This window comes from Desmodus rotundus, chromosome 3 (genome assembly GCF_022682495.2).
Source record: "Desmodus rotundus isolate HL8 chromosome 3, HLdesRot8A.1, whole genome shotgun sequence".
In the NCBI taxonomy this organism is placed as follows: domain Eukaryota; kingdom Metazoa; phylum Chordata; class Mammalia; order Chiroptera; family Phyllostomidae; genus Desmodus; species Desmodus rotundus.
Window position 1 is genome coordinate 26,625,889 of NC_071389.1, and position 27,295 is coordinate 26,653,183.

The following is a 27,295-nucleotide window of genomic DNA, read 5'->3' on the forward strand; positions in this document are numbered from 1 at the left end:
TAACACTTCTTCCTGCTCGGGCACGCGTAGCTGCTGTGCTCACTGCGTCTTGCTATACCCGAGTGAAGCCCTTTGACTTCCTGCGAGGCCACATAATGCTGGGGCCCCAGAGAACATGTGCAATTAGAAGAACTCTTAGGGATCATCTTGTCTAAGCTCTTCATTTTATATGTGAGGAAACTAAGGCCAAGAGGAGGGGACTGACCTGCCCATTGGAAAACAGTGATTGGGCTGTTGACTGATTAAAAAGACACTGACATCTATATTGTTTTTTATTTATAAACAAATCGACATAAAATAAGTCCAGATAGCAGCAGGGCAGCAATGCCGCTGGCCTGTTTATGAAGGAAGCATGTGGACAGTGGCCTGGGTGCAGCCAGACTGCAGCCTGGAGGCCCTTTCCTCCCACCCACTTTAGGGCCTTCTTGGCCTAAAATCATGGGTGCAACCCCCTGCTGCAGCAGTTCTGGCCACAGCAGGAAGCTGGGCAGGGGACAGTGCGGGGCAGGGCACTCCTGCTCCCACAGACCAGGCTGGGGCTGCAAAGGGCCCAGTGGAGGGAGAGCGGGCAAGGCAACAGGGACCCCTCCTCCCCACGCTGAGTGATGTGGTCAAGGCTTTATGGGTCTGCCCACCCCAAAGAGAAAGTGCCCCAGGGCCATGTCCTCTGTGAAGGGGCCATGCCTCTCTGGGACCAGGGCAGGGCAGTCTCTCTCCTTCTGAAGCCCCAGGTTTGAAGTGAGAGGAGCAGGAACTGAAGGGCTTCCCCAGTGCCAGAAGCAATAAATTAGCAATAAGAAAAGATCTGTTTAAAAAAAGGTAGAGGTCTGCACCATGAGTTGAAAGTCTGGGGATCTCGTAGGAGAAGGGGGGAGGTGTGGGGCCACAGTGCCTCGGCAGGCCCAGAAGGTGGTAAGGGAGCGGGGCACGAGTGTCAATTCCGGGCCCCATCTTCCGAAGCCCAGGGGTCGGCTCCTTCTGCCATCACACAGTAGCTGTCAGTCTAACCTTCTGGTGCGAGGCTGGCCAGGCTTAGGAAATAAATAGAGGGACCTCAAAGCAGAGGCAGGGCTGAGGGAAGAGCAGCGCCAGCCCTGGGCCCCACGCTCCCCCTCCTCAGTCCTTCATGGAAGGACATGTCATGGCAGGAGAGCAGCAGCGGGGGCTCCGCACAGCCTCCTGCAGTCCTGAGGTGGCCCCAAACCCCACCGAGGCACCGAGAGTGGGCTGCTAGTCCTGCTTCCTGGGAGAAGAACGCCGGCCCCCTCCGCTCCCCACTTAGGTGTCTGCGTTGTGCTTCCTGTTCAGAACTTGCCCTGCTTCAGCCGGTCAATGTGGTAGCAGAGCTTGAGCGCGGGCCCCAGCTTCAGACCCATATACTTCATCATCATGTCGCTGCGCAGCAGGAGCAGCGCCTTGCCGTCGATCTCCTGCGGACGGGAGGTGGCGGGGTGGGAGGAGGTGCCATCAGAGGCCTGCTTGGTCTGACCACCCCAGGGAAGTACCAGCACATGGGGTCCAGCGAATCTGCTGTGACACTAAGCCTACCTGGTCTCCCACCTTCTGTCTCCAACCATCCCTCCCCCTAAAATCTACTGCTGAGCCCAACCAGCTAAGCTGTTCATACATATGCGCCAATTTCCTTCCTCTGCTGCTACCCTCCCAAACCTCTGAGATCCAGCTCAGTTCCATCCCGTCCAGGAAGCCTCCCCAGGCAGCGTGCTGGTCACTTCTCACAGCCTGTGTTTATACTGGTTGACCCTCAACTGTTATTCTGTGAGTCCTCCTCCTCCCTGCGCGGCAGGGACCCTCTGTGTGAGCCACACACAAGGCAGGCGCTTACCCAGCAGCTCTGAGACCTTCAGGCCTGAGCGGAGAGCACCCTCCACACCCACCTGCCATGAGTGGTGTAAACGACCAACAAAAGGTGGCAGATCTCTTCTGAGTGCCCAAGGGGCAGAACAGCACCAAGCAGCAGGGGTGATGGGGAAATGGCTTTGAGCCCCAAATCAGAAGTATGGTCAATGCAGGGGGGTCAGGAGCAGTCCCTGGCCACGGGGCCAAATGGTCTCTTGAAAAGGTATTTGAGGGGAGAAGGTATTCTAGTAGAAGATGAAGGACTGATGAGGATGGAGAGTTGGGGGCCGCTTCCAAGGGACTCTTTAACTTGGGCTGTGGCCCCTTATTCTCAGGCCAAGGCAGGAAGATGGGAGAGCAAGGGCAGAGGAGGGCCTGTCCCTGACACTGAGCCCAGAGGGCGTACACCCAGTAGGAATGTGGCTGACTCAGACCCTACGCTAGTGGAGTAAGCTGAACTCAGTCCCCAGTGAGGACTGTTTGAGACCCGAGACTCTGTCTCTAAGTTTGTATAATCTCCTGTGCTTGGTGCCCTTACAAGTCTACGAGTTGCAGGAGCAATACTCCCAGTGAGCATGAGCGATCAGGCAGGGGCACTTACGTGTTTACGAAAAAGGTCAGCGTGCGGTCCGAGCTGAGGATCAGCTTCCCGAACAAACTGCATCACGTCCTCGACTGTCCATGAGGAGGGGTCCCTGCCACTCAGTCGAGGGGCATCCCGGCTTTCCAGGTATCGGTCTGACCCTGCAGGACAGAATGGTACCTGCCATTACGGGCGGGGGCTGATTTGAACTCCCCACTGCTCTCCTTGCCGTGTCCTGCAGGCCTCTGTGGGTGAGGCTAACAGTCTCGCCAGAGCAGAGGAACCAGAGTGGGCAGAAGCAGGGGAGGGCTTTCTACAAAGCGTCTGAGGGGCTGAGACTCTTAAGCTGAATATTTGTCCTCTAAGGGTAGATCTGGTTTTGCAAATAGTCAGAAGGAATTTAATCACTGAGGCTGTGATTCATCCTGGACTTGAGTTGGGGTAACAACGAGGTAAACGTCATTACTTGGGTTCAGTGTGGGCCTTGGCTCTGGGGACCATTAGAAAGACCTCGGGAACTGGGCAAGAGTAGAGCCCAATTCTTGGGGTCTAGGGAGAAAAAAAAATGGTGGATAATACCCTGACTCTTCCAAAGACTGGTGAGTAGTTGATCTCACTGTAGCCTAATGCTCAGAGGCAGAAAAACAGTATAGCTTTGGCTACCAGAAAGCTCAACATTGATTTAGTACTCTGCTTAGAGCTTTTATTTCAATCATGGTTCGAATACAGCTCCTCCCGTTTCCCCTGATGGATTTGGGATCTCTGTATTTTGATCATCACCTGCCACAGATCTTTGGCATGTCTCATCCCCACTTCCTGGAATGGGACCCACCTCTCCCTTCAATTTCTCTTTTCTTCAGCAAACTCCAACTTCGCTAAGCAAGAGATGGCTTTAAGGACCAGCTCCTTTATGAAACTTTTCCAATCTAATATTGAAATGACTGGTCTCACAAAGCATTTCACGTACCTTCTGGGTACAGCTCATTCTCTACACGCTTTTTCCCCATCACATCACCTTAACAATATATTCTCTTTAAAGCAGTCAAAGCAACCTTTAAAAAGTAATTGGACTGTGTCAATCCCTAAAAATTCAATGCAATGGCCTCCCACTGCACCTGATATGAAATCTCAACTCCTTGGTCTTTTTTAAAAAATGACGTTTGCGTAGACAGTATTTTTGGTATGTTCTATATTTAGATATTTATTTGGTGTCTTGAATTTGTTTCATTGTGGCATATTACGCACAAAGGGGACAACTTACTTTTTGGATCTTGGCATTTATATATTCCTGTTTCACCACTATCCAGGTCAAGATATAGACACCGTGCCCCTTCCCAATCAATACCTCTCTCCCTAGTGGTGACCTCTGCTCTACTCCTTTCCACTGTCAGTTAGTGTGCTTGTTCTTGAACTTCATGACCCTTGACTCATAGTATGCACACTTTTGTGTTTGGCTCCATTAACTCATCATTGTGTCTGGGAGATTCATCCCTGTTGGAGCATACAGAGTTTTTTTTCCTAAAAAAGTTTATTTAAAAAGTCCATCTTTAACCAATTAAAGAGAAAAACATGCCTAAGTTTTCTTCTAGTATTTTTTATGGTTTCAGGTCTAACATTTAAGTCTTTGATCCATTTTGAATTTATTCTTGTGTGTGGTGTAAGAAGGTGATGGAGTTTCATTTTTCTGCACGTATCTTTCCAGTTTTCCTAACACCATTTATTGAAATAACTGTCTTTAGCCCATTGTATGTGCTTGCTTCCTCTGTCAAATATTAATTGACTATAAAGGTGTGGGTTTATTTCTGGACTCTCTATTCTATTCCATTGATCTATGGGTCTGTTTTTATGCCAGTACCATGCTGTTTTGATTACTATGGCTTTTTAGTATAGGTTGATAGTAGGTAGCATGATTCCTCCAAATTTGTTCTTTCTCAGGATCAGTGTTGCTTTGTGGGGACTTTTGTGGTTCCACATAAATTTTTGAAATATTAGTTCTAGTTCTGTGAGACCTGTCATTGAAATCTTGATTGAATTGTGGAATTGTGGAATCTTGAGAAATTGTGTTGAATCTATAGATTGCTTTGGGTAGTATGGACATTTTAATGATGTTAATTGTTCCTGTCCATGAACATGGTATATGCTTCCCCTTATTAGTATCTTCTTCAACTTTTTTCTTCAGTGTCTTGTAATTTTCTGAGTACAGGTGTTTTATATCCTTGGTTAGGTTTATTCCTAGGTATTTTTTTCTTTTTGAAGTATTTGTGAATGGGATTGTTTTCTTAACTTCCCTTTCTGTTATTTCATTATTGACATATAAAAATGCAACTGATTTCTGGATATTAATTCTGTATCCTGCTACTTTGCTGAATTAATTTATAAGTTCTAGTAGTTTCTTGGTGGAATCTTTGGGGTTCTCTATCTACTGTATCATGTCATCTGCACATAATGACAGTTTTACTTCTTCCTTTCCGATTTGGATGCCTTGTATTTCTTCTTCTTGTCTGATTGCTGTGGCTAGGACTTCTACTATGTTGAGTAAGAGAGGTGAAAGTAGACATCCCTATCTTGTTCCCGATCTTAAGGGGAACACTTGTAGTTTTTGCCCATTGAGTATGATGCTGGCAGTGGGTTTGTCACATATAGCCTTTATTATGTTTAGGTATGTTCTAATTCCATTTTGCTTAGAGTTTTTATCATAAATGGGTGCTAGGTTTTATCAAATGCCTTTTCTACATCTATTGATATGATCATGTGGTTTTAATCCTTCATTTTGTTTATATGGTGAATCACATGTATTGATTTGCAAATGTACCAACCTTGCATTCCTGGAATAAATCCCACTTGATTATGGTGTATGATCTTTTTGATTCATTGCTGTATTGGTTTACTAGTATTTTGTTGAGGATTTTAGCATCTATGTTCATCAGGGATATTGGCCTATAATTTTCTTTCTTTGTAGTATCTTTATCTGCTTTTGGAATTAGGACAATGCTGGCCTTGTAAAATGAATTTGGGAGCTTCCCATCCTCTTGCACTTTGAGAAGGAGAGGTGTCAGTTCTTCTCGTAATGTTTGGTAAAATTCACCTGTGAAGCTTTTGTTCAGGGCTTTAGTTTGTTGGGAGTTTTTTGATTACTGCTTCAGTTTCACTTGGTGTTATCTGTCTATTCAGATTCTCTGATTCATCCTGATTTAGTTTTGGAAAATTGTATGTTTCTAGGAATTTATCCATTTCATCTAGGTTGTCCAGTTTGTTAGCATATAGTTGTTCATAGTATTTTCTTACAATCCTTTGTATTTCTTTGGTCTCAGTTATGATTTCTCCTTTTTCATTTCTGATTTAATTTATTTGGGTCCTTTCTCTTTTTTCTTAATGAGTTTGGTTAAAGGTTTGTCAGTCTTGTTTATCTTTTCAAAGAACCAGCTCTTGGATTCATTGATCTTTTGTATCATTTTTTCAGACTCTATTTCATTTATTTCTGTTTTGATTTTTATTATTTCCATCCTTCTACTAACTTTGGTCTTTGTTTGTTGTTCCTTTCCAAGCTCTTTAAGTGTGAGGTTAGAGTGTTTATTTGAGCTTTTTCTTATTTTTTGAGATAGCCTGTAATGCTATGAATTTCCCTCTTAGGATTGCTTTCCCAGTGTCCCACAGATTTTGGATTACTGTGTCCTCATTTTCATTTGTTTCAAGGTATCTTTGGATTTCTTCCTTGATCTTGTTGTTGGCCCATTCATTGTTTAATAACATGTCATTTAGCTTCCATGTCTCTGCATGTTTTTCAGTGTTCTTCTTGTAACTAATTTCTAGTTTCATAGCACTGTGGTAAGAGAGGATGCTTGATGTGATTCTAATCTTCTTAAATTTACTAAGACTTGCTTTGTGTCCTAGCATGTGGTCTATCCTAGAAAATGTTCCATGTGCACTTGAAAAGTACATATATTCTGCTGTTTAGGGTGAAATGCTCTGAAGATACCAATGAAATCCATTTGATCTAGTGTGTCGTTTAAGGCTGCTGTCTCCTTGTTGATTTTCTGTCTGGAAGATCTCTGCATCAAAGTCAACAGAGTGTTAAAATCCCCGAATATGACTGTATATCTGTCCATCTCTCCCTTTATGTTCATCAAGATTTGCTTTACATACATAGGTGCTCCTATGTTGGTTGTGTAAATGTTTACTAGGATTATATCCTCTTGTTGGATTGTTCCCTTTATCATTTCGTATTGTCCTGTCTCTTACTACGGCAAAGAACACATGGAGGAGCTGGGAGAGAGGTTTACCCAGCTCGGAGAGAGCATGGAAGCTCCACATCCCTTCCTCACACCTTCCTTCTGCATCTCTTCCACCTGGCTGTTCCGGAGTAGGATCCTGTCACACAAAACTAGTAATCTAGTAAGTAAACAGTTTTTCAGAGTTCTGTGAACCACTCTAGCAAATTAATTGAATCTAAGGAGGGGATGGTGGGAACCTCCAACTTACATAGTCAGTTAGAAGTACAGGTAACAATGGAGACTTCTGACTGGCTTCCGAAGGAGTGGGGGTGGGTCAGCAGTCTTGCGGGCCTGAGCCCTCAACCTGTAGCAGCACTGATGTTATCTCCCGGCAGTGTCAGAGCTGAGCTGAACCGCAGGACAACCTGCCGGTGTGTGGAGAACCCACAGGCTGGGTTTCAGAAGTGCAGTAGTGTTGAACAGAGTACTGAAAGTAGGGGAGACACACGGGAGGAATCTTCCCGTTACGGTCCCCAACACACACAAGAGTGCCTGATCAGCCACAGATGTTCAAACGTGTTTGTTAAATGAATGATGGATTAGTTGTGTATTTTTCTGTCTCCCCTGCTAGACGGTTTCTGTCTTCAGACAGGGACCTTGTCTTGTCCATATCTTTATTCTCACCACCCAGGAAATGCCTAGTCATATACTAAGTGGCAGAGCTGGAATACACCCATGAAAATAGAAGGAACCTACTCTTTAATTATCTCTTGCAAAGGCTAAAAATCTCTTCTCATTTTTCTGCATTCTGGGTTCCAGGTCTAAAAGTCAAAGCTTAGTTTGCTTGGCCTACCCCCTGCTCCCTGTATTAGAGACTCTAGAGTATTATTTCTGAAGCTCTGGCTGGGCACTGAACAGACCAGGGGAGAGGTGTGCTGGAGCAAGCAGAGGTGATTAGAACCACAGAAATTCCGATGGCTTTTTAGAGGTGGTAGTAGATAAGAAGTTGGAGAGGGCTCGGTGTGAGCCAGCTACTTCTTCAAAGTCCACTGTGATGCGAAGACAGAAACCAAGTGCATGGATTATGGAGGGCAAAGAGAAGATACACAAGTGAGTGTCCTTCTTGGACCATCTTAGCTAATTCCTCTACCCAGGGGAGCTAGGAATCTCACATGCACGCACACGCACAGAGTATTATACTTACATATACGTATATAATGGTGCTATATATAAATACACACATATACACATCCACATATATAATACGATTATATGTTTATGTGTTTGTCTGTCAGCCTATTCCCCTGAGAATGTATACTCCACTGAGAAGACATTTGAGCAAAGACCCTGAGGCAGAAGAGTGATGGGTACATTCAAGGTTTAGCAGGGAGGCCAACATGCCAGAGCAGAGTGAATGGGCAGAAGTGGCAGGAAATAACGTCTGGGAGGAGTGTACGTGTATGATGGGGCAGGAAGAGTGATGGTGCAGATAAACAGGGCTTTGTATGCCACTGAGAGACCACTGGCTTTTCTGAGCGTGTAGGTTAGTTTTGAGCACAGGAGTGACATGAAGCAATTTACAGTGAAAAGGATTGCTCTCACAGTCTGTGTTGATAACAGACATTAGGGGGCAAGGACAGAAGTGAGGGAGACCGGTTGTAAATGAGTCTCCCATGACAGTCCAGACAAGAGATGACTGTGGCATGCACCAGGGGGTAGTGGTGAATTTGGTGAAGAGCGGTCTGATATATGAACATTATAAAGAACCCCCACCATCATCAGCTCATTTAACCCTTAAAATAACTCTTGAAGGAATTACCATCATCTTTACTTTAGAGATGACAGAACTGAGGCCCAGAGAAGTGAACTGACTTGCCCAAGACCACACAGGTAGGAAGGAGACAAGCTGGCGCCCTGTCTCTGTCTTTTCCTATTCCCATTTTTTCAGACAGACTGTATCAGGGTTCTTTCCCTCCACCCAGTGTGTACAGGGGGTGGTCACTCTTCAAGGAAGGGAGCGTGTCTCAGTCTGAGAATGACTAAGGCAGGTGAGGCGCCCCCACAGAGGCCAGACTAACAAACTGATGCCCAGTTATCCTGGAAAGTGAAATAAGAGGGTATAGACTCACCATCCATTATATTCTGTGAGAGAAACAATTTTAGGGCCAACCGAATACAATCCTTTCAAAGTCTTACTAGGTTCTTCAGTGTCAGATGAGATCTAGACCATGACCTGGACAACAGACTCAATGTATTCCAAAGGAAGAGTGGAGATGCCTGGGGGACAACAGTGCCATGAGAGGCACTCCTAAGTGGCCTTAGAGAAGGTCACAGTAACAGTAACACCCTCATACCTGGGGAATGAGTTAGTTTCCAAAACGATCCCACATCCCTGCTTCCTTCTGATCCTTTTAACACTCCTGTGGAAAGATCAGGGGGTATCACCATCTCCATTTTGCATATGAGGAACAGATGTGCATACAGATGTGCGAGGTGAGATGACTTACCCAAGTCTCAAGGCAGGGAATCAACTTTCAGTTCTACCTCTACTTCAGACCTCCTCATACTCCATTTTGATGCCTCATTGGCTTGTGGTAGGGGGAGGGGCCTCCCAGACTTCTTCCCTTGTCAGCCTTCCTGAAAACTCTCTCTCCTGAGGTCCTTCTTTCTACTGCAGGCCTTGCTAATACAGTCTTCTTATGCTTTCACATCCCACACATCTCTGGGCTGGGAGAGGCCACAGTGAGGGTGTGGGGGTGGCATTCTCCTGCCTCCCAAGGGCTGCTTTTAGACCATCCTCCTACAGAAGCTCATGTTCTTCAGAGGCCAAACATGTACTTTACCATCTGCCCTTCCTGATCATTGTTGTCTATAAATCTCTGGGTTTCTACCCCTTGTTAAATGAAGCCTTTTTTAATTACTTAGCTCACTACCTTCTATCCCACCCCAATTCTTGCCATAATCCTCAGACACAATCCATTCAACTTCCTTGCCTCTGCTGGTACTTTCACATCTACTGTACTTCAAATACCTATTGCCAAGTTTACCGCCTGGTTCTTGCTATTGTTGGGAACAAGTTCATTTCATAATTTTAAATATCCCATTTTCTGACCCAACCTCCTGTCTTTCCAACTGTCTTGTGACTTATGTCCACTATAACCATTACATCACAAGATCATGAGCACATCAATCTTACAATTTTCCCCGACCTTCAGACTTCTCTCAGCCTTGCTTCTTCCCCACCCTCCCCAGATCCAGTGTTGATCTAAACCCCTCTCCCTCCAGCTCCACCAATTCCTTTAGATGCTCCCTCATTGCCTTAACCCAGGCCTTTATCACTTCGGGCCTGGCCCATGCTAGTAACCTCTAACGGGTCTCTCCGGTCTTGTCCTTCCTCACATCCATCCTCCACACGGTAGTCAATGATCTAATGAAAGCACAAACCTTTTTAGGTCTTGCCTAAAAAGCCTTCAGGCTTTAATTAGGCTGAAGCCTAATTAAAAGCCTTCAAAATCTTTGCATTGCCTATAAGATCAACTCTAAACTCTTTAACGTGGCATTTAAGGTCTTCTATGGCATAACCCTGACCTTGCCAGGCTTTTCTCTCTGATGTCTCAGTTACTACTTTTGGTTTCAGCAACACCCAATGGCATGTAGTTCCTGGTACAATCTGTTAGTTTTTTCCCTTCACCCTTGTTCATGCTGTACTCTCTTCCTGGAAAGCTCTACCTCCCCATCTCTCCTGAGATCGCCATTCATACAGTCACTCTTTTAAGTCTCAGGGTGTCATTTCCTCAAGGAAGCTTCCCGTGGATGCAAACCTTGTACTAGGTGTTCCTTCTTGCAGTTTTTATACTAATAGAGAGTATCTTTGTAACTGCATTCAAGATGTTATTCTACAATTACCTGTTTAGGCATCTCTTCCACACTACTGTGAGCTCCTTGAGAACAAGAAGTGACCAATTTTTGCATCCCCATGCCAAACACATATGGTGTTCAAATAAATAGCTAATGAAGGAATCAATGAATCCTTTCCTGTCCCTTTGGCTCTAGGTCTTAGTATCCATTACTCTCAAACCAATCCCAGAGTTTCAGTTGCCCTCCAAGTGCCTAGCCAGACTCCAGTCCAACCACCAAGCAGAGGGCAAGAGAGCTAAGTCCCTTCTGGATTCTCAGAGCTTAGGAAAGAAGAGGGGAAGGAGAGAGTGAGGGAGGGCAGGAGCACCAGAACTCCGGTAAGCTTACCCCTGGAGCACAGCCTACGCACAGCTGAGGCAGTGCTCAGTGGGAGGCCACAGGACGGAAGCAAAGGCCGGTACCCAGAGGATCGAAGATTTTGGGAGGTGCTGACAAGGTTGGTGGGATTCAAGGTGGAGTCCATTGAGTCTGACTGTGGCTCCAAGGACCGGGCCAGACTATTCCCCAGGACAAAGGTTTCACCTGAAAAACAGTAATACCAGAGTTAGAGAAGGGACTAACCTGAAGGGACTGCTGGGGTGCTAGCTCCCAGGTACCTGTTTGGGTGGAGCAAGAGGCAGCAAAATAGCAAGTCCCAGGCCGGGTCTTTGGAGGCCTGTGTACCAGTCATGGCTCTGGCTCTCACTTGGTGGCCCTAGTCAAGCCTAGTGCCACTCTCTGCACTTGGATTTCCTTAGAGACACTTTCTCTTAGACTAGGTGGTCTTTTAAGGTTTCTTCTGTTCTAGACGTCTTATGCTCTTTCTGGATAAGGAGAACCTTAAAAAAATAGGAAGAGGCTGCCTTATACACGAGATGCTAAGCAGAGAATAGGGTGCTGGACCGGAGATGTGTGTGCTTAGACGAGCGCACTTCAGAAGCTGACTCTCTCAAACAGCAGGGCATCTCAGAAATGCTTCTTGATTCATGGCCAAAGGCCTGTCTGCAAAGGATCTGCTCTTATGTTCTTGCCTCCTTTCATATTTGCCGTGTTCTGTAGAAACATTGCAAGGATGCTGGATTGTACAGTGGTGAGAATGTGGGCATGGAACCAGAATCTGGGTTAGAATGTGACTCTGCCCCTCAGCAGCCAAGGAGCTTCCCTTAGAACCTCAGTCTCCTTATGTATAACAATGCAAGTCCCTTTCTTCTAAGGGGCTTGTAAATATCAAAGGAAGTGGCTATGCAAGCCTTTGTAAAGGGAATCTCATCCTGACATTTCTACTCCCAGGCCACAACCAGGCAACGGCCCCTAATCATTGCACTACAGAACATGAGCAGACTGTGTTTTGTGACTGGGTTGTCCACATACTAAAACATTTCCTTAGCCCTGGTCACTGCATTCGCTACTTATGTGGGGGTGGGGGGGGGTGGGGAGGGGCAGTGTGTCTTGGGTCCTGGACCTTATCAATGTCCTTTGTTGGTTTTTCTTAGAGTTCAGGTGTTTAGATAATGCTTGGGGTTCATTCAGGGCCTCTGATAAACACTGAATTCAAGCACAGAGTCTGGCATTCAATAAGACCTCTGTGGCAAGATCGTTTAGGATGGTTTAGAACTGTTTCCTGCTATTCACCTAACATTTCTCAGTAACCATGGGTTTAAAGTCAAACCTAGCACGAGACAGATTTCACTATTATCTCAAGGAATTTAACTGATGAAGCCCTGCCCTAGAAATGATTCCAAAGAGAGAAGTCTCTGAGCCCCAGGATACCTAAACCATATCCACTCCTGTTCTCAGGGGAGGCTCCGGATTCCTACTTCCCCCGAGAGATGACTATATCATCGTCTTGCTTTGAGACAAGAACAGGAAACATGAGGCCAGGGTGCTATGCCTCAGCTCCTGCCTTGCACTAGGTGTGCGACCCCAGGCAAGTTTTTGTCTTCTCTGAGCACCAGTTTCTTCATCTGTAAACTGGGAAAAATCACCCTTTGTCATGCTGAGAACATCAAATGAGGAAATGAAGTGGGATGGACTTTACAAAGGTGAAGAGTTATTTCATTCTTCATTCATAGACTGGCAAACCTATGTTCTCTGAATGAGCTCAAGAAAAAGATGAAGTTGAATTTCTGCATTTAACAGCGGGTAACCTCACTTTTCTAGTGCTCATTTTACTCAGTGAAGGCTGGGGATGATACCACCTGCCTCACAAGAGCTAACAGATGTGAAGGAGAATGATAATGACAGGGAGCCCACCAGATGCTGATGCAAGTCAGTGTCTTTCCCTCTCAGCTATGCTAAGAATGGTAACTGACGGCTGGATTTTGAGTTGGTGGGCCTGAAAATCTAGACTGGTAGCACCTGGACTAGGCAAGGCCATTAAATCTTATCCTAATGAGATGCAGCGGAAAAATCATACCCGAGGCTCTGGAAGTCCACTCTGGGCTGACCCATGAGGCCCTGGCTGCCTTCACCAGGATAATGCCAGGGCAGAAGACTGCAGTGTGTTCCAGCTGACTTCACAGGGCCCTGGGGACCTCCAGTGGGGACCCAAGGAAACAGAGCTGTGTGTCTCATTCCAGTTTCTATCAAAACAGCTCTGGGTTTAATTTTTATACACTAGAGTTTCATATAATCTTACCTTTGCAAAAAAGGAGTTCTACTGTTAAAACATAACAAACTTTGAAACCACTGGACCAGGGATCAGAAATAGGGGCTGGAAGACTAGAGTTCTATTTCTAGAACAATTATAAGTCGACAATCACAGCTTCTTTCCTCCCCTGGGATTCAGTTTGCCATTCTATAAAACAGAGATGAACCCTTGTGGGCAAATGTACATTAAACTTGCTGTTGATGTGCTGGAGGCATGAGAACAATCAGTATGAGAGGGAGCTCATTCATTCATTCATTCACCACAAATGTGCTGCACGCTCTGTGAGCCTCTATGCGAGGTATGGGGTATGCAGAGGTAAACAGACAGATAAGGACTTTGACCTTAAGAATTTATTTTCGGTGAGTGGCAGATCTCTGAGTATCGTATTGCAAGGCTGACCTTAAAAACTAGAGTTCCCAGTGGAGGACAACCAGAATGCTGGTGAGAGGCAGAGGAGAAAGACCTGGTAGTGTAGACTCTGGAGAAAGGTCAGAGGAGAGAAAACCCCTAAAGGCAGTCGTGGGATGGGAAGAGGACTGGAGGGAGATCTGGTCTTTTGGAAGGCAGAGAGTAGAAAAGTGAGCAGGAGTTACAAGAAGGCAGATTTCAGCTAAAAAGAGAGGCATTTTAGCAATCAGAAGTGTCTAAAAGTAAAACTGGTTGCCAAAGGCGATAGTGAGCAACTACTGTTAGGAGTATTTAAGCAGAAGCCAGTTGACCACCCTTGGGTGTTGGGGTACACGGGAGGTAATCTCTACAGCACTTCCTACTTTCTGAATCTACTTTCTGAGATTCGAGGAACTGGATCGAATGAAGGATGAGGAACTGGATCAAATGTTTGGGGCAAAGGATTGTAGAGAGAGACCATGGGCTATGGGATTTGCCAGGGAAAGGAATTAAGAAGAGTCAGAAGCAGGAATTGAGCAACTACCAGGAAAATGTAACCTTATTCTGGGATGGGGTTTATTTTATTTTACTTAGATTTGGATATCAAAAGAAAGGAAAATCCCCAAATCTGGGAGGACTCACAGTTCTGCAAAAATCTCCAACTAGTCTTCTTGCTTATTGTCTTGCTACATTCCAATCCATTCTCCCACATAGTATCCTGAGTGAGCTTTCTAAAACACAAATTTGACTGTCACTTCCCTGGCCCGAAACATTTCAGTGGGTCCTCACTGTCCAATGATATAGTTTAAACTATAAGTATGTAACACGGTCAATTAGACCTTCTTGAGTGGGCTCTGCCTACCACTCCAGCCTCTTCTCTCACATGATGTTATTTTTTCTGGAAAGTCTTACCTGACACACCTAGTTTGAACTATTGAACTCTGAACTTGTCCTATTCAAGTACTCATTACCATGAAATTGTTTGCTTTGTGTGTGTTTGTATTTTTTACTACTAATTTGTCTAATTTGTTTGTATTTTTTACCAGGTTGTAAACTCTGTGGGAGTAAGGACCGTGCCGTCTAGTTTACAATGGAATCTTCCATTTCTAAATCAGAGCCTGGCATTGTATAGTCAGTAGATACTGGGCTGACTGACTGTCTGACTAAATAATGGAATCAGTAATTTCAATTAATTATGAACATTTGAGTCATCTTAAAACTCTGACAGTTCTGTGAGGAAACCTAGTGTAGGGATGAAGGGGCATCCTAAGAAAATTCAGTTTTTATTTGGGTTTAATCACTGTGCATTCGGGGATTTGGAGAACCACTTTACAACTAGCTCAGAACACCTGGATGGCAACCAGAAAGACAGGCACAAGGAACCTATTGTCATGGGAAAAGGGAACCGCTTCCTCTCGCAGAGGGGAGCCTGGGCAATTCCAAAACAGCAGGCCTAGAGCTAATGCTGGGTGGGTTTCAAGGGCTGAATGAATGTTCCCTGGGACCAGCTAATTAATGCCGTGTACTGTCTAATACTGTCAGTTGTGTAGGAAGCCAGAAGGAGCTGCCTCTCGATCTTTACAGGACTCCTGTTTGATGTAGACGTGTGTAGCACTGAAGAAGGGACCTGATCTGACGTGGATCCCCCACCCCAACCTCCCCCAGGAGTCCTTTCCTGACAGCTTTCGCCTTACTTCTTGCTCATCACTCCTCACTGGGCCAGAGGACCTCCGTGCTCTCCCCACGCACGTGTTTACCTTGACTCCCTCTCTCACTGGGACTCTTTCAGGGCAGGGACCGTGCCTGTCTCATCTCTGTCTCCCCAGAGTCAATACAGGGTCTGGCAGAGTAAGTATCTGATAAATGTTTGATGACCTCAACCAAAACAATGGGCCGGACCCTCTAAAATGCCATGTCATGTCATGGGAGGTAGGAAAAAGGCTAGGAAACTGCTCTAGATAAAAGGAAACTAAAGAGCAGGACAACTAAATACAATGGATGATCCTTCACTGGATCCTGATTAGGTTAAAAAAATACATAAAAAGCAAAAAACAACTATAAAGGACATTATTGGCATAGGGAAGATAGCAATAATATTGGGTTAAGTATGTATGGTGCCAGGTGGGCACTTGAAGGAAGTATGAGGCGGATCATTTTATAAAGTACGTGACTGTCTCACCTCTATGCTGCACCCTTGAAACTAATGCAAAATGATATTGAATATATACTGTAATTGAAAAATTTTTAAATAATTAAGTGTTTTACTGTAAAAAAAGGACCTTATTGGGAGAATTAGGAAAACTAAACATGAACTTTGTCAGCTACGGCTGACTTTTGAACAATGCAGGGATTGGGGGAACCCATTACCCCACCTGTTTCCCATCCCCCCACCACCCCCTGCACAACTGAAAATCCACATTTAATGCTTGACCAGAAGAAGCCTTACTGATAACATAAACAGTCAATTAACACATATATTCTATGTAATATACATTATATATTTTATTCTTACAATAAAGTAAACTAGAGAAAATAAAATGTTGGAGGCAAAGCATTATAAGCCCTCACTTAGGTGAGGAAGCCTAATGAGGTATGTCAGTTAGGCCAAGACTACAAGGTGGATAGTGCGCAAACGAGCCGGTAGGGAAAAGGGCTCCAGAAGTACCTAGATAACAGAGGCGGCACCTTTGGCTGTGAACTAGCAGAAGTATGTAACCAAGCAGGAGGGAGGGAGTGAGAATCACCAGATCCAAAGGGCACCTTGTCCAGATCAAGTTCTTTGGCAGAGGTTTGGCTAACTAATCAGCAAAGTACAGGAATGATACATGATCAGAGGTGGGACAAAGGGTTAGTAAGGCGGGCAGGCAGGCAGGTGGGCAGGCAGAGAAAATGAGTGAAGGAGGAGCACAGAGGAGTCAGAAATCCAGGCAATGCTCTGGCTTGTCTGGGCGTAGTTAAAATGCTCATTTCAGGGAAGCGAATAAAAACTAGGGTGAGAGCAGCCAAGTTGCTGGGCACCCACTGTGAGAAACAAAGGTTAGAGAGCACAGGAGGGTGCAGAGAGTTGGCTGAATCTGTCTGAAAATGAGAGAAAGGAAGGGGACAGCCAAAGGCAGAATGTGATAACCTGGTACTGGTGTCTTTCTTGGTGAAGGAAGAGTGGCTATAGCTTGCTTCCTCCTATCTGAATCAGAGTTGAATCAGAGAGATGCAAACTGGTATTGAATTCCCACGTCCCCAACCCCAAACTACCTTCGCGACTGCCGGTCCACGGTATACACCCCTGACAGTCTCTGTATGTGGCCACCAGTATGTTTCTCTCGGTTGTTAAGGACCATATCCACTGAGGAACTCTGAGTTGCTATTTCTTTGAGAAATCTGTCTTTAGTGTAGCAGCTACACTCATGGACATGCTATTCCCTCTAATGTATCCATTCTTCCAGAATCCCAGGTAGGCCTAACTTTCATTACTGAAGTGCAGCTTAGAGTTTCTGAATGTCAATAGCTGGGGATATGTAACAGCCTGTCTTTGCACCAACTCTACCACGCCCAGGAGAACATTCTAACTGTAAGTAAGAATGCCTTTTTCTGTTCTCAGAGATTCCGATGCTGAAACAAAGCAATCTAGAGCAGCTTAGGTCAGAGAAAGGATCAGTGAAGGGGTCACAAATATGTCTGCAGGAACCAGAGGGTCTGGTCCCTACAAGCAGTATTTGAAAGTCAGGTATATTTTTACAAGTTACATAAGCAATGCTCATTTGGGTGCAAAAATATGGGGTTGGTAGTGGCTGGGGCTGGGTCAGTAGTCACTGCCCAGGGCACTTTCTTCAGAAGTGGCACTTTGTTCAGAAGGGAGTTGGTTAAGACAATGATAAAAAAGACTACAGGGAAGGCAGTGTGGGAACAAGACTTGTATAGAAGGTCAGTAGGGGGCACCTTTCAATTTATATGCTCCCCCATCAACAGCCAGCACAGCCCTGAAACTGAGAGCACCACCTCTCTACTCCTATGGCCAGGACAAAGTCCACAGGGCTCCTTTAAAGGGCCTTTCCTCCCTCTCTCAACAACGACCTACCTCGCTACGTTTTGGGCCGAGCTTTCCTTCCCTTCCTGTCCGCTGTGTCCTGGGCTCCAGATTAGAGATGCCGCGTTCCATTCACTCTTTAACCTCTCTCGGAAGTGCTTAGTCACTGATCCGGCCACGTGGCATCCGCCTTCCCGCTGTGGGTCTGGTATGTTAACTAAGAAAGTTATTTTCCAGCCTAGTTAGAAACAGCAGGAACTTGAATTGACTTGCTAGACTGGCAGTGCTGGAGGAGTTAGGGCCACGTGCCAAAGGAAAGAGTGGATGGCCAATCACCAGGGAGCAAATTTCTCAATCTGTAGCTTGAGACTAAACCTTCCTGCTGGCAAGAGAGCTCTATGGTAGGCCTCTGCTGCCAGATTTACACTGGGAGACACACTGTGACTTTGCAGTGGCTCCACGTGCAGTTTGGAGCTCAGAGGGAGACTCCTGAACCACTTTTTCTAGGAATAACAATCCAGAGGAAAGAAGGTTCATCCTAGAGGGGACAAAATCCTGAAGAGATAGTAAAGATAAGAGGAGACCAAAAAGTCCCAGATGTGACAAAGGTTGGGGACAGAAACCCAGACCTCTGGAAAATAGGTGCCAGGCTAGCAGGTCTGAGGGCTGGCCCTGGGCCCTTGCTGGTGCTGCTACTGGCCCTGCACCCTTTCTTAGCCCAGGCCCCATCCCAGCTCCTACCTGGTAGGTACCTGTCGTGGCTGTGGCTGTACTCTGTGGTGGTGAGTGACAAGTGAGTCTGTGTAAAAGGCTGGTTGCCAAACAGATTGTCACTGCGAAGGTTGTGGCAGAGTTTCTCCAGGAAGCGGAGGACGTAGGTGATGCTGTTGACGGCTGGGAGGTTGAGGGTGTGCTGTTCCCGGTCAAACACGGCTGTGGAGTGAAGTAAACAGGGCTGAGCACGTCAGCCGGGCATGCAGTGCAGCGCTGGGCAGGAGGAGTTCAGCCCACGGCTTGCCTCAGGCTTACCCGCTTACACAAAGGCAATCAGTGCCCAGGTTTTCTCCCTCCCTCCCTTGAGGGTATGATTTTCACCAACTCCAAAGGGCTTGCAATAATGGGAGTGGCCAGGCCAAGTCCCTTGCACCTGGGGCTCTGGAATGATTTTATGCAACTTGTGAAAACAACTGTGAACATAATTCTATCTGCTCCATCAGTTGGCTGGGCCTCGTCCAGGAAATCTGTCCATTCTGTGTGCCATTTCCCTAAGAACTGCCCGAGAACAGAAGCTGGGCAGAAGAGAATACAGCCATTGCAGCACTGGTGTGGTAAACAATCGGATTTATGTAAGAGCACTAGAATTTTGGCAACATTTGGAACTATGCCATGCTGTGTTTAATTTCACTCTTTTTCTATTCAAAAAGTATTTGCATAACCCTTGAAAAGCTAAAGATCTCTGCAACTGTGTCTGAGAGCAGCAGGAAATGGGGGGACATGTCATTCTCAGGCACTAGTCTTGGGGCAGAGAGAGAACCCTACAGGAGGTATAGGTGCTAGGAGCTAAGAAAGCCAGGTCCCGGCAGACTGCTGCACAGAAGGAAAGGAGAGACCAGGAGCGGCCTCTGCCTCAGAAGGAAAGGAAGGCTTGATTTCCCTTGCAGTCTTCCGCCTTCTTCAACAACTCTTCCCCTGCCTGCGGCATCCTCTTCTCAGTCAACTACTCCCTCACCTGGCCTCCCACACCACCCTGCGAGTATTTCTCTATTGTCCCACCTCTCAGTTAGCTGTGAGATAGGATTCCTTTTCCACCAGGGCAGAGCCTGAGCCTGTCATCTTCCTTTCTCCCCGTCCCCAGCCAGTGTCCTGGCAATAACCTCTGACTTATAGTAAGGGCTCAATAAATGTGTTCTGAAAAAATACAGTTGGATTATTTATGGGTTCTTCCACGTCAGCTGCTTCTTGAGGCCGAATACTGCAACTTGTTAGAAGGAAGGAACGGGAAATTATGGAGTAGCACACAGTTAAAAACTGAGAGGCTTTAGGTCAAGTCTTCATAGGTTTGGTGGGTAAAGAATAGGGTTTGGACTTGTGAAAACTGAAATACAACAGGGGCACAGCAGAAAAAGTAAATATTCTCAGTGAAGACAATAAAACACTGTGCAGCTGACTCAGATTCTCATAGCAGGAAAGAAAGAGGGAATGACTCTTCCCACTCTGCCCTGGGATTTAACTCCCTTGTATCAGGGCTGGCTCAGAATTGGGAAGCTACGGAGTCAAAAGAATGAAAGAAGAGTTCGAGGTTCCCTCCCGCCAGATGCGACGCTGTGGCACTTTGGAGAAACTCTCCTGTTGCCACAGTACAGCCTTCTCTTGAGTCTTCTATCTTCTGGGTGCCGCACTCACATGTTTTCTGTACGGAGGGGCTAGGCAGACAGTAGAGGAATCTGTTTAGAGGCCCGGTCAGGACTCTAGACAGTCTGCGTGGGTATTCTACTTGGCAGCGGTGTGCATGAGACTCAGAGAGGCTCTGGGTGTAGAAAATGGGGACTCTCTGTGGAAGAGTATACCTTCACCCTTCTTCAGAGCCTTCAGGTGTGAAGTGGGAACCAGGATGGCTCGTCAGAAACTAGCCAGTTGAGAAGGCCTCGCCCTCTGGCTAGGAGGCCATACTAGCCCAAGGGAGCTTACCTGAGATAACCTCACCACCGTGGCCCTGTTTGAGGAAGCTGAAGACCGTTTTCTGGTGATGTGCACAGTCGATGCAGGCCTGGACAGCCTGCTGCAACACCACAGAGGCGCGGGCTGGCCCGAAATGATCAGGGAGCTGCTGGACCTTCTTCTTATCTAAGTGGGGGCCTGTGCTGCCATTCTTGTTCAAGTAAATACAAACTGCAGGAGACAAAGAATTAAATTAAAGAACCTTACAGAGTAGTCGGGATAGAGAAGTTAGATAACAGTGCTCTCTTCTATCTTCTGTACCCTGGACTCTGGTCCCGGGCAGGACTCCCAGCTGCTAAGCTAGTGACACACTGTGGGAGGGGGCAGAGGGTGCTGTGCCCAGCTGCTTCCAGCCCAAACTGCATGACCAAAGGCTCTGGGAACATAGCCTGCTGGAAGAACAGCCTGACCGAAAGCCAAGGCACGGAACTTGCACTTTGTCTTCTGTGCACTGAAAAGCAAATCTGAACAATTTCATAGATATACACACACACACATATACACACACATTCATTTTTGGTACTTGGTTGCCTCACATATTCTTTATGTATCTTACCTTGTATGTGCAAGGAGTTGTGGGGCCATGGCAGTATTAGCAAGAGTGTGGTTGTGTGTGTGTGTGTGGGGGGGGGTGTCTTGGACTTAGAATGGTCACACCACTGGTCACTTGCCTTGCTTTCTGTTCTGGACCTTGGAGTCCCCTTTTTATCTTCTATGTCAATACCCAGGCCCAAAGAAAGCAGTAAAAAGAGAAAACAATAGAGTGAAGAAAAACATGGAAAGGGCTTGAGGGTCCCAATTTAGATGTTTGTTTCAGGAGTTTCTCCTGTTAAGATAGTTGGGCACTCTCCTACCCTAACCCTCCAGCAGGCACTGTGGTGGGGCAGGGTAGGGGGTGGGTGGGCACTGGAGACAGAGGCAGTCCTAAACAGAGTCGCTTCCTTGGTCTCTGGAGAGGACTCACCAGAGCCTGCACAGCTACGACATTCTCCCTGCTGACTCGCCCTCTAGGCTTCCACTTGAGTAGGGGTACTCTCCTTTCTCACACTGAAGGGGTTGGAGGGCAAAAAGTCTCTTTTGTTATTAGAGGTCAAAAAGATAAGAGTGGTAGCTGTGTGGGCTGTGGATGAACTGCCGCCTTCTATGGGCCTCACGTCTACCACCTGTAAAATGAGGGGCTGGGCCAGATGCTCTCTGAGGACTCTCCCCCTTTTATCATTCTGATTCTAAGGGGAAGCAAGGTGGAGAGAAGAAAATGATAAATAGAAAGGGAGGGAAAGGCTGTGGAAAATGAGAGGTGAAAAAAAAAGGAAAAAGGAAGTAAGATGAATCAAAATAAATATTTAACTATGTTTTCTTCTAAAACCCATCAAAATGAGCCAGATAACAAGGGAAGACAGCATAAAATTCTGGAAGCAGAAAGGGAGACTGGCAAAGTAGTAACTGACTCAGCAGATTAAGAAAGCTGAATCCTTAACCAAAATTGGGCAATGATGAGAACCAAGCTGTTTCATCTTATAATTCACAAAAGACCCAAGAATGGGCTGGTGCCTCTGGAGGTGGGTGTGGAGGTAGATCTAATAATTGAAGGATTGGTTGAAGTCTGTTAAGAAATAGGACTTCCATGTCAAAACATGACTTTTTTGCCCTGGTCATGTAGCTCAGTAGGTTAGAGCATTGTCCCAATACGCCAAGGTTGTGGGTTTGATCCCTGGTCAGGGCACATATAAGAAGTGACCAATTAATGCATAAATAAGTGGAATAACAAATTGATGTTTCTCTCTCTCTCCCCTTCTTTCTTTAAAATCAATAAAAAGTTTAAAACGTGACCCTTTTGCTGAAAACAAAATAAAAATGCAAGAACTCAAAGAGATAAGAAGAATAATGAAAATAAATGAAAACTTTATAAGACTGTTTATAGTAGCTTAGTCATAATAGTCCAAAACATGAACCAATCCGAATGTCCGTAAACAAGAGAACAGTTATACAAATTGTGGTATCATCACTTATTAAAATATCACTTGGCAGTAAAAAATAACAAACCATTGACAGGGTGCTTCTCACAAACATTATTTTGAAAGAAATAAACCAGATAGAAAAAAAGTATACATATAGTGTGATTCCATCTATATTAAGTTCAAAAACAGAAAAATCTAATCTACAGTGATAGAAATCAAAGGTGAAAGTGAAGACTGTAAGGAGACACGAGATAACTTCTGGGGAGTTTGGGGGGTGGTTAGAAATGACTTTTAACTCAATTGGAGTAGTTCGCTACAACGGTGCTTATGCTGACTAAAATTCATCAAATTATACGCTTAAGATTTGTATCTTTCACTGTATGGAAAATTCAACTAATTAAAACACAAGAAAAGGAAAAAAATATGACCAGTCCATTAATGATTTAAAAAAGAAATTCTACATGGATTAAAGTGTGAAATATAAAAGGAAAACTATGAAACCCTTACAAGAATGTGGCAGACTTATTTATTTATTTTTAAAGATTTTATTTTTCAGAGAGAAGGGAAGGGAGGGAGAACAATAGGGAGAGAAACATCGATCAGTTCCCTCTCATGTGCCCCCAGCTGGGGACCTGGCCTGCAACCCAGGCACGTGCCTGGATTGGGAATTGAACTGGCAACCTTTCAGTTGTCAGGCCAGTGCTCAACCCACTGAGCTACACCAGCCAGGACAGAGTGTGGCAGTTTTAAAATATGGCCTCCAAATTCTTTGGCGTTCCTTACATACATCTCTGTGACATTTGACCAATAGACTATGGTGGAAATGACACTGTCAGTTTCTAAGTCTAGGGTTTAAAACACTAGCAGTTTCTACTTCCTGTTTCTTGGGACATTTACTCTTGGAACCCAACTACCATGTGTGAGGAGGCAAAGACGCCCTGTGGTGAGGTCCATGTGGAGGGGAACCTACAGCCAGAACCACCTGTCAGCAGGCATGGGAGTGATCCTCCAGCTCTAGTCCGGCTGCTACCATGACACCGCATGGAACAGAGACAAGCTGTTGCCACTCAGCCCTGCCCACACCGTTGTTTCCAGCCATCAAGTTTTGTGGTGGTTTGTTATGTAGCAAAAGATTATTGGAACAGATTGTAGTACCAGAAATAGGGTGCCACAGTAACAAAAGCCGGACACACATGACATTGACTTTGGGACTGGGTATCAGAAAGAAGCATAAAGGGCCACCAAGCAAGTGCTGAGAAGGCTGTCAGTGAGAGCTGAAAGGAAAGTGAGAAAAATCTTATTGGAAGATGGAGGACAGGAGACACACGAGGTAGTGATGGGAAGTCAGGCAGCCCTGTCACTTGAAGAACATGGAAATAAGTGTATCTGATGAATTCAATGAAATAGCTAAGGTGATGCAGGTGCCACCGGCTCCTTTTCACTACCTGTGATAAAAATGCAAGATGAGAGGAATCAATTTGAAACAAACAAACAAACAAATGTAAAACATAAAAAAGCCCAGGACTTGCAGAGTTCACAAACAAAATTGCTTCTCATTTCCAATCTCTCCATGAGGCAAAATATCCTAAGTTGAGAAAGGGTCAAATCCAGAATGGGAAAACAAAATCTCTTGCTGAGAAGTCAAAGTGATTTAAAACTATGCTCCATAGACTCCTTCAGACCAAAAGGCCCTATAATCTTAAGAGCAAATGTCTCAGATTCTCTCCCTTAAACAACAGACTCTGTTGGGCATTGTCTGACAGCAGCTGCACAGGAAGCCCAAACCAGAGGAGGGCTTATCTTTAAGAGATCTGTGGTTGTGGCTTTTGTCTAATGAAGTAAATCCCAACAGCATTCATAGACAATCCCTCAAGTTTTTAAGAGAATCATTCTGGTAGAAGCATTGCCAGTTCTGGTACAAAATGAGAAGAATCCTTTAGAGCCCCCAATCTTTTACAGGCAGGAAGAAGACGGAGAAAGCAATCTCAGTTTTCTCATGGAAAAGGAATGATGATTCAGAGGACAAAACCAAGAGTAATGAAAAACAGCTCCCAGAAAGTAGTACTGGATCAAATTAATGAATTGGCAACATGTGCCAAACTGGATTTCAGAATTTGCATAGACCAGTGACTGCTGTGTGCCTCTAGTTTTTCTCTCCTTTGAACAGGTGTATCTGTAAGTTACTCTCTGCCCGTCCAACCATTGTGTGTTGGGTATATGGGGAGCAGACAACATGTTTCTTTTTCCCCCCAGTATGTCTCATTGTTATTTCACAGTGTATTTTACTTATTTTTAAAAAATTTTATAAAATTTATTGGGGTAACACTGGTTAGTAAGATAAAAATTTCAAGTGTAAAATTCCATAATACATCATCTGTATATTTCACCGTGTGTTCACCACCCAAAGTCAAGTCTCCTCCTAGCATCATATATTTGACCCTCACTACCCGCTCACACTCCCCCTGACTTCCCCTCCGGTAACCGCTGCACTAGACAACACGTTTCCTTAGTTCACAGGTCTTCAGATTGGAGAACTACAGTCAAGGAGCTGTGCCCGGGAAACTGCATCCGAGAGGTCTGATTTGCACCTGGATCTGATTTAGATGAGGAGATCCTACATCTGGAGCCTGATGTTGTACTGATGAGACCTTCATTTATTATTATTATTTTCTTAATCCTCACCCAAGGATATGTTTATTGATTTTAGAGAAAGAGAACGGGAAGGAGGGAAAGAGGGAGATGGGGGAGAGAGAGAGGGGGGTGAAGGAACATTGACATGAGAAAGAAACATCAACTGGCCACCTCCTGTATGCACCCCGACTGGGGATCAAACCTGCAGTCTAGGTATGTGCCCTGACTGGGGATCGAATCTGCATCCCTCTGGTATGTGAGATGAACCAAGAGACAACTAACTGAACCACCTGGCCAGGGTGTAAACTTGATGAAACTTTTAATGGTTAATCTCGCAAGGGGAAGAATAAATTATCCAAGTGGGAAAATACGTAAATAATTTATGTCCAGAGAATGAACTAAGGTGGTTTCAGAGCATGGTCCATAATTCTTTGACCCTCCTCACCTTGACATGTGGGGTCTGTTCTCCTTCTCATGAATCTCGGCTCTGACTGACTGATCACTAAAATATGGTGGAAATGGCACTATGTTAATTTTTGGGCTCAAACCTTAAAAAAATGGTCACCTCCACTTCTTGTCTCTTGGGACACTTGCTCTTGAAACCCAGCCACCATGGTATGAGGAAGCTCAAGCTACCCTTTGGGGTATGTAGAGAAGAACTAACAACTAGCACCAGTTTGGCTAGTCGTGTGAAGGCACCATCTCGGAAGCGTACCCTCCAGCCCACGCTGAGCCACTCTGACTGATGCCAGGGGGAACAGCAATGAGCTGTCCTGATTTAAAAATAGTTGAATATATTGACATTACTTTTTCCAGGTATATAAAAGGTCCTTATGTCTTTTCTTTTATAGTTTATCTTTATTGTCTTGTTTTTAAAAACCCTTCACAATGTTAAGGTCATAAAGATATTTTTGTATAATGTCACATTTTGGTTTTCTACTGCATCCATATCAGAACTGAGGTTGTAAAAAAAAATTGGGAATGAACCAGCATATAAGGAACTTGGAAGTACCCATTTCATCCTAACAATAAGTAAAAGACTGAACAACCTGAAAAATCAACAGTCCTTTATAGATCCATCAGAGAAGTGAGGTCACAGGGCATACTGCTATCCCCCAAATTTGGAGAGATAGACAGGTGAACACAGAGAATCACAATTTACTAGAGCAGAAATCCATGAGCAGAAACCTCCATGGGAACCAGAGCCAAGGTAGGAAAATATGAATTGTAAGTTGACAAGTTGCTGGAAGCTCAGTGTGGACCAACCTGAGAGTTAAAAATTCCAGGGGGACCCAGTCATGTTGTAGCAGGGGGTGCTCCCTACATTTTTGTGCATTTTACCTTCAGGAGTTCAACACGGTTCTCACGGTGAACATGGGGAAAAATCCCCTCATGCATCCAGCAGGGGGACGGGTAAAGGAACCATTTTGTAAAAGTCAGAGCATTCTGCTCTTAACAAGGTCTTTCAGAAGAAGCTATTTTATGAGAGCTTAACCTGCTGGGTTTGATCAGAGCCTAACCTACTTGGGAGAAGCAATACCCAACTCCAACCCCCACCAGCCATGCTGTCCCACCTACGAGGGGTGGGGGGACTAAAAAGCACGAGTGAATTTCATAGTCCAGAGGCACAGGCTCACCAAAAGATTGAGACCTACTTCTAGGACTATAGGATACTTCTCCCTTTACACTTCAATGTCACATTTACTAAAGGCCTGTTTACAAAAATTCCTTTCACTCAGTACATCACATCTGGCTATCAAAAAAAATTACAACATACACTAAAAGGCAAAAAGTGCAGTATGAAGGGACAGAGCAAGCATCAGAATCAGACTCAGCCATGGCAGGCATGTTGGAATTGTTAGATTGGGAATTTAAAGATTTTATTTATTTATTTTTTTAGAGAAGAGGGGAAGGGAAGGAAAAAGAGAGGGGGTGAAACATCAGTGTGTAGTTGCCTCTTCTGCGCCCTCTACTGGGGACCTGGCCCACAATCCAGGCATGTGAATCCACCCAGACTGGGAATTGAACCAGCGACCCTTTGGTTTGCAGGCCTGCCCTCAATCTACTGAGCTACAACAGCCAGGGCTAGATTGGGAATTTAAACCAACTATGATTAATATGCTAAGAGGGTCAAAAGGATAAAGTAGCATACAAAACACATGGGCAATGTGTACAGAGAGATGGAAATTCTAAGAAAGAATTTTAGAAAAATTCTAGAGATCAAAAACACTGTCACAGACTGCTAGGAATATACCCAAAGAATCCCAAGTCACCAATTCAAAAGAACTTAGGCACCCCTATGTTCATAGCAATGCTATTTACAATAACCAAGTGCTGGAAACAGCCTAAGTGCCCATCAGTAAATGAGTGGATCAAAAA

The 27,295-nt window shown here is 45.2% G+C and overlaps 1 protein-coding gene across 21 annotated transcripts in view; it reads right to left on the reverse strand.

Moving 5' to 3' along the window:
• Positions 1-254: 254 nt before the first annotated feature.
• Positions 255-27,295, reverse strand: part of SCMH1 (Scm polycomb group protein homolog 1) — a 133,450-nt gene continuing 106,409 nt past the window's right edge. For 11 of the 21 annotated variants that reach the window (XM_053919931.2, XM_053919930.2, XM_053919925.1 and 8 more), the window contains 8 exons: positions 20,298-20,498; positions 18,351-18,542; positions 17,661-17,826; positions 14,228-14,316; positions 10,897-11,091; positions 9,006-9,071; positions 2,459-2,601; positions 255-1,430 (listed from right to left, as the gene is read on the reverse strand). In XM_053919931.2, the coding sequence (XP_053775906.1) occupies positions 1,305-1,430; positions 2,459-2,601; positions 9,006-9,071; positions 10,897-11,091; positions 14,228-14,316; positions 17,661-17,826; positions 18,351-18,542; positions 20,298-20,498 (1,178 nt within the window). In that variant the 3' untranslated portion in view covers positions 255-1,304. Of the gene's footprint in view, positions 1,431-2,458; positions 2,602-9,005; positions 9,072-10,896; positions 11,092-14,227; positions 14,317-17,660; positions 17,827-18,350; positions 18,543-20,297; positions 20,499-27,295 lie in introns of those variants that run through there. The other 10 variants (XM_071220887.1, XM_053919936.1, XM_053919937.1 and 7 more) reach the window with 5 other exon arrangements.